The 9,111-nt window shown below is 41.6% G+C and overlaps 1 protein-coding gene across 14 annotated transcripts in view; it reads right to left on the reverse strand.

The window, feature by feature from the left end:
• The window catches only part of CTNND1 (catenin (cadherin-associated protein), delta 1), a 50,051-nt gene that overhangs the window by 7,147 nt on the left and 33,793 nt on the right, over window positions 1-9,111 (reverse strand). For 9 of the 14 annotated variants that reach the window (XM_014532175.1, XM_005884760.2, XM_014532173.1 and 6 more), the window contains 8 exons: window positions 6,478-6,941; window positions 5,201-5,384; window positions 4,229-4,346; window positions 3,622-3,775; window positions 3,165-3,182; window positions 2,653-2,721; window positions 1,406-1,533; window positions 1,157-1,307 (listed from right to left, as the gene is read on the reverse strand). In XM_014532175.1, coding sequence (XP_014387661.1) covers window positions 1,157-1,307; window positions 1,406-1,533; window positions 2,653-2,721; window positions 3,165-3,182; window positions 3,622-3,775; window positions 4,229-4,346; window positions 5,201-5,384; window positions 6,478-6,941 — 1,286 coding nt within the window. The remainder of the gene's footprint in view (window positions 1-1,156; window positions 1,308-1,405; window positions 1,534-2,652; window positions 2,722-3,164; window positions 3,183-3,621; window positions 3,776-4,228; window positions 4,347-5,200; window positions 5,385-6,477; window positions 6,942-9,111) is intronic. The other 5 variants (XM_014532171.1, XM_014532176.1, XM_014532174.1 and 2 more) reach the window with 1 other exon arrangement.

Here is a 9,111-nt window from a genome sequence, read left to right on the forward strand (position 1 = left end):
AAAAGTATATTTAATATTATAATAATTCAATAGAATAGAATAATTATGAATTTTAAAAATATATATATCTGGACTCTGCCACTTATGAGGTATTTTAACTCTGAGCATATTATTTAATTTACCTGACCTGGAGTTTCCTTATTCTATTAAAAAAAAAAAAAAAAAAGAACCTTTTTAAAGTGCTGACAAATGAGAACATACAGAAGTGCTTAAAAATAATAGCTGTGGCCCTGGCTGGATGGTTCAATTGGTTGGAGCATCATCCCGTACACCAAAAGGCTGCAGGTTAGATCCCAGATTGGGCCACGTAGAGGAGGCAACCGATGGATGTTTTTCATGTTGATGTTTCTCTCTCTCTCCCTTCCTCTCTCTAAAATCAATAAACATATCCTGGGATGAGGACTTAAAAATAAATAAATAGCCGAAACCGGTTTGGCTCAGTGGATAGAGCGTCAGCCTGTGGACTGAGAGGTCCCGGGTTCGATTCCGGTCAAGGGCATGTACCTGGGTTGCGGGCACATCCCCGGTGGGGGATGTGCAAGAGGCAGCTGATCGATGTTTCTAACTCTCTCTATCCCTCTCCCTTCCTCTCTGTGAAAAATCAATAAAATATATTTAATAAATAAATAAATAATAGCTATTATTGTTCTATTTTTAAAAAGTAATCACTTCTTGTCTTTCTAAGAACCATTCAACTACAGTTGACCCTGAACAACAGTTGAACTCTGCAGATCCACTTACATGCAAATTTTTAAAAAATAAATATTGTAAATGTATTTTCTCTTCCTTATGATTTCCTTAATAATGTTCTTTTCTCCAGCTTACTTTATTGTGAGAATATAGTATATAATACATATAACATACAAAACATGTGTTAATCAACTGTTTATGTTATTGCTAAGGCATCCAGTCAAAAATAAGTTATTAGTAGTTAAGTTTTTGGGGAGTCAAAAGATACATGTGGTTTTGACTGTGTGGGGCTGAGCACCTCGCGCTGTTCAAGGCAATTGCATAACCCTCTGCTACTCTTCCATTCACAAACTATAGAGGGCTAGGATCCTTTCTCTAATCATTTCAATAAATAAATTACTTAGCACCTGATGGATTAAAGCACTGTACTACATGCTGAGGGAATGGTTAACATCCTACACCTTACCAATTAATTCTTTGTTGCGAGCATCCACGGCCAGATTTCTCAGAGCTCCAGATGCGGCTTTCACTACCCGCTCATGTTCATTGGTCAGGAGGTCAGCGATGGCAGAAAGAGCCTTCTCTTGACGCAGAGCAGAGCGGATGTATCGACCATACTAGAAGTAGCACAAGGAGGTGGAACAGATTACAAAAGGATGCAAACTAGTGAGCTAGGTGCTCCCACCTCCAAAACCATTTTCTAAAAGGTACTCACCGTCCAGCGCCCAGCACACAAGTTCTGGATAGCCCCAGCTGAGGCTTCTAGGATGGCAGGAGTCTTGCTCTCCTTGAGGAGTGAGATGTATATCCGAACCACCTCTGGCTGAAATAAAAGCTCATAGCCTACACAGGAAAGGACAAGAAAGTGGTAATTAGTACCTACAAACCAGGCTATGGCTGGTTGAAGTCCAGCCTTTATTCTGTACTGATGGGTTTATGCTCCTATACCAGTGGTCAGCAAACTGCGGCTCGCGAGCCACATGCTGCTCTTTGGCCCCTTGAGTGTGGCTCTTCCACAAAATACCACGTGCGGGCGCACATGTACAGTGAGATTAAAACTTCGTGGCCCATGCACAGAAGTCGGTATTTTGTGGAAGAGCCACACTCAAGGGGCCAAAGAGCCGCATGTGGCTCGCGAGCCACAGTTTGCCAACCACTGTCCTATACCATTAGGCTCCCTCACTCACCTACCCACCCAACAGCAAACTCAGGGGCTTGATTCCACGTCTGCTTAAGAATAATCAGTCCATGGTAAGAGCAGAACAGATATCAACTCATCATTTGCAACGTGTCTCTCCTCCTTCCTTGCCTCTTCTCTCCCACAGTTTACTTTGGCCTTGCCTGGCAGCCAGGCATGGGTAATTAGGGGATTCATTTGCTCATTGATAGCACTCAGGGTTAAAAATTCCTCGTCTCAAACGAATTATTTCTAACTTGACCAAGTCATTCTTCCTACCTTTACTGTGACTAAGTAAAAAGGCCTATCATAGATTTAATGACATCTAAAAATTTTATATCCATGGAGAGATAAGAATTTTGGATTCACTGTATGGATGAATATAAAGATCCAAACTATGATAAAGAGGCTTCTTCTTTTTTTTTTTTATTGATTAAGTTATTACATATGTGTCCTTATCCCCGCATTACCTCCCATCCCCGAGGCTTCTTATAGTAAGTAATGTTTAAGTCCCAAGAACTACTGTGGCTACTAAGGGTACCCAAATTTCTAATCATCCAAATCTTATCCTACCCTCAATAATGTGAATAGTTGCCATAACAAGCAGTGCTTTCCAAGTTACTGCTATACTATAGTTTCCCAATACTTTCATCATCACTTCAAATCCATAAATCAGAAAAGACAGAATAGTAAACATATTGTATAGCTAGTGTTCGGCTACCAAATAGTTATCTGTGGACTATGTTTATGAGACTCTTGGAAATTGAAAAGAAAAAATAACTTACCTCGAGCGGGACTCGTTCTTTTAGGGAAATCCACTGTGTCATTTGCTGGATCTTCTGTGGGTTTTTTCCCTTTGGAAATTAAAAAAGGTGGGGAGAGATAAAAAGTTTAAGAAAGGAAAGAGTCCACCTGGTGCATTTTTTTATTCTTTAGTCAAAATCTTTGAATCAGAGATGCATCGAGTGGAGGGGGTTGGGGGGAAATATCCAGGCCCCCAGCTTGTCCCAGCAGGGGGCTGTGCAGAAACAAGGACAGGAAACAAGCAGCAGCACGGTAAGATAAGGATAACCACAGTTGTTGCTATTGTCCTGAGTTCTAATAACTGGGACTGCTGCCCAGAAATAGCATGCCAGGGCCATTAGCTCAGATGAGCTAAACTTGTTTCAGTGGTCTTCCTCAACTGAATTTTCCTACATGCATCCACAGGGAAGAGTTAGGCAAGGAAATACTAGGGAAGCTAAAACCAAAACATGCACATTAGAAGTAGATAAGCACCTTAAAAGATTCCACTCACCTCTGGAGAACCACTCATCTTCCAGTGCATCACCCAAGGTGGAAAGCAGAGGGGAGAAATGAAGGAGGAAAAATGCAGGAGAGAGATGTCAACAGAATCATGAGCAAATAAGCAGGAAAGCAGAGGAAAAGAAAAACAGGGGAAACACAAAGGAGGAATGGAGGAAGGCCCCAGATTAGCTGAGTTCTCCTCCTTCACTGCCCCAATCACTGATACCACCACTACCACCAACACCAACACCAACACCAACACCAACACCACCATCACCACCACCACCACCACCACCACCTTCTTGAATAAAGCACACAACACAGGGGAAGCAGCAGCATAGCACAAGGACATACTTGACTGGGCAGATCCTATATTGCTCAGCAAGCATTTTGCAACTAAAGTTAAAAGCGTTCCTTCCTTTCCCAGTCCTACATTATAGAGTAAGAAGGAAGGAGCTAAGACTCACCTTTGCCCTTCTTGGCCCCAAAGCAACTGGCAGCATGTGGCCCAGTATTGTTGGCAACACTGGGAGGTGCCTCTTGGTAACGTTCTGCCTGTGGGATCTCCCGATGAACTTGATATGACAAATTCCGAAGAAGGCAAACGCAGTTCTCCACAAGCTTGGGAACATAAGAGAAAAGGCTCCATGAGAAAAGAGAATGCCTATAGTGACTTCCCATAATTCAGATATTACAATACTGATCCAAAAAGCATAGTCCAATCCATCATCTCTAACAGCCTCTAAGTACCCTAAGCTTCTCAAAATCCTTGTAGCCCCAAGCTAATGGAATGACACATTTGGTGAATGGCACAAAACTTAGGGTCTTTTTCCTTAAGCTTTTTACTTTTTCCTACTTAGTAAAATGTACAACCCTGGAAATATGGCTAAAGAGCTTTAAGGTATAGAGGTGAAGAAAATTCTAAAAAATACTTTTCTCCTAAAGTGAATACCCATTTTAGGGAGTAGGGGCTAGTTTAGGTATCTAATATTATTCAAAAGCCTGGAATAACAGGTATGCATTTCAGGTACCTCATGGTTGTTTTAAGTGGAATTCACTCAGCCATTAACTTACCTTGCTGTCTGAATCCTTTTGCCCAATCTCAGCCTGAACAATGAAAATGAGGGCATCCACTAAACCATCACATTCCCGAAGTTTCCGGCGAGCTTCACTCCTCTCTGAGCTGACATTCCTAAGGGGAAACAGAGAGGCGGCAAGATGACTCAAATCCAGAAATCCTCCCCTTAAGATCCCTCAACATCTACAAGTCTCCTCACTACCTTTCTTATAACAAATAGTGAATACCCATAATAAGCAAGGCACTGCAACTGAAATTAAGTAAGATACTCTGCTTTCAGGACATTTAGAACCAGGCCAGGGGCAGGGGGCAGGGAGGGTGTCAATAAAGTATACCAACCACAATAATATAAGATGGAATAGATGCTTCTTGTATAGAAGTACAAACGAAGAATGGGGCAGAGCACATAGGAGTATATCCCAGAAAGAAAGAACATATTGTATCAATTATAGAATGTAAGAAGAAATCAGGAAAACCTTCAAAAAATAAAGGCACTTGAGTTTAGCCTCAAATGATAAATAAGGAGAGAAGGGCACTACAATCAGAAAAAAAAACAGATCTTCCTCACCCCACCCCCCACCCTGCTAGGACTCCGTATTCTTTTTGTTGCATTGATCACAGCCTGACCTGAAATACAGATAATTGAAAGCATGGGCACAAACACAGGACTAGACAAGTGCCTAACATGTGGTAGGTACTGAACAAATGTTTACCAACTTAAATGAACAAAGTCAAAGAGGCACAGAAGCGAGGAGGATATGTGGAAACAGCAAGTAACCAACATCATGGGTGTATTCGGTACACAAGGAAGTAGCAACAAAGGTAGAAAGACAGGTTGGAGTCATAGCTTGCAATATAGACAGAATGGAGGCTGAATGACAGGCTAAAGAATTTGAACTTTCTTTTTAAAGAAATTTAAATTAGTCCTCAAAAATTCAATCTTCATACTCTCAAAGCCCTTGTGTTACCTAAGGCAGCCAGCTGTGTTGGTAAGCACTGACTCCCACTCAATATGGCGTGGCTTACAATCTTCGTTAGGTTCCCGCTCCCAGCCAGAATGCGGAATGATCACTTCGTCTGTCAAGGCATGCAGGGCATGGTCCACAATCTCCATTTTGATTGAGTCATGGGATGAGAGATTCCACAGGGTTCCTGGCAGAGACAACTCGTCAGACAGCTCTTCAGCACCCAAAATATGCTTGAAGCATGCCAAAGAGAATCCCCTATTCCATCATTTCACAGTCTTCCCCAGTGACTAAATACCTTGTAATGAATGAGAGTCAAGCTTCTGTTTGTGACCCACAGTAAGAAATGTATTTTACATTATGGCTCAATACAAACACACATATCATAAAACAGTTTAATAAAACAATTCTTACTATAAGCAATGCTTTCTAAGATATCTACACCAGAGTTTCTCAAACGCTGGATTTGGGGGCCAGATAATTCTTTGTTGTGTGGAGCTGCCTGTCCATTGTTAGATACTCAGCAGTATCTCTGGTCATTACTCGTTAGCACTCTCCACCCCCATCCCACTACCAGTTATGACAATCAAAACTGTCTTCAGACAAATGTCCTCTGAGGTGCAAGATTGCCCCCAATTGAAAACCAATCATTATTGCAATTTCCTTCCTTCCTTTCTCTTGGAATGCTGCCTGTGATCTACAAATTGTGTTCAATAGACACTAACAAATCACAACCCACAATCTGAAAAATCACACTTCTAAAGAAAGGACCACAAGCTCAAATGTCTACACATGCCAGAAAGGTGAGTCAGGATAAGCAGATATTTAAAAGAAATTGTTAAGAACATGAACAAATGGCAATGATACTCAGCTTCAATGTTTATGCAACAACTCATGGCAGTTGGTCAGAACAACAGAATGTGTTGGGAATTATTGCAAACTAGAGAACATAGACCTTAATCAGCACAGACCAACTACTATCAGGTAGCAAAATAGATCCAATGATACCAGTTCTTGCATATTGTTAACAGAAGCCAAGAATCTGGGAATTTTAAGTAAAAATCTTCTGAATTTTAAACATTAGCAACAAATTCTTTAAAATTTTTAAAACCCTGCATGACCCAAACAAACCTGTGAGATGAATTTGACCCTAAGGCCACCAGTTCACAACCTTTAATCAAAAGTATAAAAGACTGGAAATCCTTCTAGCACTCGACATCTCCAGTGGTAACAGTGACCCTAACCTAGCAGTTTCCCTTAGACTTAGACCTACAGCTTACCAGTAATGACTTCAGTGAGGTCCACATCACGAGCCTTACGGAGCAACCGCACAAGGGCAGGAACACCATCACAGTTTTTTATGGCGATCTTGTTATCCTGGTCCCGCCCAAAAGAGATATTCTTGAGAGCCCCACAGGCTCCAAGGTGCACTTCCTTTTTGGGGTGGTCTAACAATCCCACCAGTACTGGGATGCCCTTGAGCTTCCGGACGTCAGTCTTCACTTTGTCGTTGCGATAGCACAAATGTTGCAGGTACGCAGCTGCATTGGACTTGACAGCATCCAAGCGGAATCCTAGCATGGCTATCACCTCCGGCAGCTCTGGTTGTCTCCAATTGGGGGGTGGGGGTCCTCCCTTGCGCAGGCTATCCAAGCTTGCTAAACTTCCTCGTTCATGCTGGGCCAAAGGAGCCCAATAGTACTGGTCTGAGGGCACCTCCTCACCAATCATGTCTTCATAGCTCCTGCAGTGTTGAAAGAACCAAGAGGAAAAAAGGGATATATATCAAGCTGTTTTCCCGAGTGTTCCCATTACCTCCTCTTCTTTATGGTAGGAGTAACCCCAATTCTAGTACACTAGATCTTATCTCTACTTTGCATAAATGATATACCGATCAATTTTTCTTAATGAGATAAAATAATAATTTTAAAGGCATCTCCAACTAAATTAAAACTATCTTTTTTCTTCCTATGAAGTTAACAAGCATTCAGAGACGTTAATCACAAAACAAGATCCAAACCCTGCTTAGCAGTGAATGTTACCCGACAGCTTAACTTCTCTGGATAGACTGAAATGAAGCTTCAGACAGCAGTTAACCAAAGCAACTGACTAAATGCCACAGTGAAGTCAGCAAACAATGCCTGAGAACACCTATTATAAGCCCGTAACTAAATAGGAAATGAGGCATTTACACACAGGAAATAGCTAGTGGGACCTGATTTGATTCCCATTCAGGGCAAATGTCCAACAGGTCACTGATTTGATTCCCATTCAGGGTGCAAGTCCAGGTTGCAGGTTCGATCCCCAGTAGGGGACGTGCAGGAGGCAGCTGATCAATGTTTCTCTCTCATCTGTTTCTATTTCCCTTCCCCTCTCTCTAAAATCAATAAAAACATTTTTTTAAAAAACAGTACAGGACTTCCTACATCATATGAGGATCTGGTTATATATGAGGTATAAATCTGAACATTAATTTTCACAGTTCATCCCAAGGTCACCTCTGCTATTCAACAAATGTGTTGGGCTGATTTCCAGCCCCCAAATTCTAAGACAATACCTCCAATTCTGTCAAAATAGAGACTACTGATCACTATCTCATTTTAGATACCCAGCCACTAAGAAAAAGAACACAGACAAAGCAACTGAAGGTAGAGAGATTATTATCCCTATTTCAGTACTAACAACAACCACTAGAGGGTGAGTCTGCCACACTATCATTTATTCATAACCACCAGGAAGGAATAGACCCATTATCTGTTGAGCTCATCTCACACTGTGGCTCCCACAAGAGAGAGGAGAATCTATTGTGTGGAACTCTCCAAATAAGCACACTGTTTGTTCCACAAAACCACTCCCACTGTCACCAAACCCTCAAGGTTAGCCTAAGCAGAAGGCCTTATAGCTGTCAACATCAACCACTCAACAGTAATTTAGATGAACAAAGCATTTAATGTCATTGAAACAAAATGAACATGTTATATAGCTAAATTTTTTAAATAGGTTACTAAACAGTATATTAGTAAGATTCCATTTTAGTAGGGGAAAAATAAAGTCAGAGTCTGTTTACATGTTATAGGAAAAAGAACTCAAAGGGAAAATGCGCCAAAGTGTTAACAGTAAGTCTTTATTAGTGTATGGTGTGCTTTTCTGGGGTTTTTCTCATTTTGGAGTGAGCATGTTTAACTTTTATTATTATTTTAATATAAGTAATTACAATAACCATGATTTTGGTCACTCAAGAAATAGGTCCTTCTTTACAAGCAGTGGATCATGACATTCTTTCTTTTGTTTTACCAATAACAAGGCTGTGTCCAGAGAGATTAAATGACTTGCTCGAGGCTACAGAGCCAGTGGCAAAGGCACAACTAGAACTAAAATCTTCTGGTTCACTGCTTTTTCCACTAATCATTATGCCTTACTGTTTTTGTTTGACCTTGTATTACTCTCCTCGGCCCAGAACAGGAAGCTACAAATGTTCTTTCTAGTCAAGCAGGTTTCCAAGTCCAGTGCCACCCTGGAACAAACCCAAGAACCAGGCCCAAAACCCTCTCTATGTCAACTGTCACAACAAGGGACAGTAGAGAATGACCTGGTCACCCACACCCACCTAAGCCCAATCACTCTACTAATGAGGAAGTCTGAAAAAGCAGACTTGTCAGTAATCAGAAGGAGCCAACACCCTGGGCAGACTCCTTAGATGATAGCTGTTATCAACCATTGCTCCATCTGAGGTCTGCTGCCCCACCCCCTACCCCCAGCCACCCACCTACCAATCACTCTACTAATGAGGAAGTCTGAAAAAGCAGACTTGTCAGTAATCAGAAGGAGCCAACACCCTGGGCAGACTCCTCCGATGATAGCTGTTATCAACCATTGCTCCATCTGAGGTCTGCTGCCCCACCCCCTACCCCCAG

The sequence above is a fragment of the Myotis brandtii genome, unplaced genomic scaffold (assembly GCF_000412655.1).
Source record: "Myotis brandtii unplaced genomic scaffold, ASM41265v1 scaffold854, whole genome shotgun sequence".
NCBI lineage: Eukaryota > Metazoa > Chordata > Mammalia > Chiroptera > Vespertilionidae > Myotis > Myotis brandtii.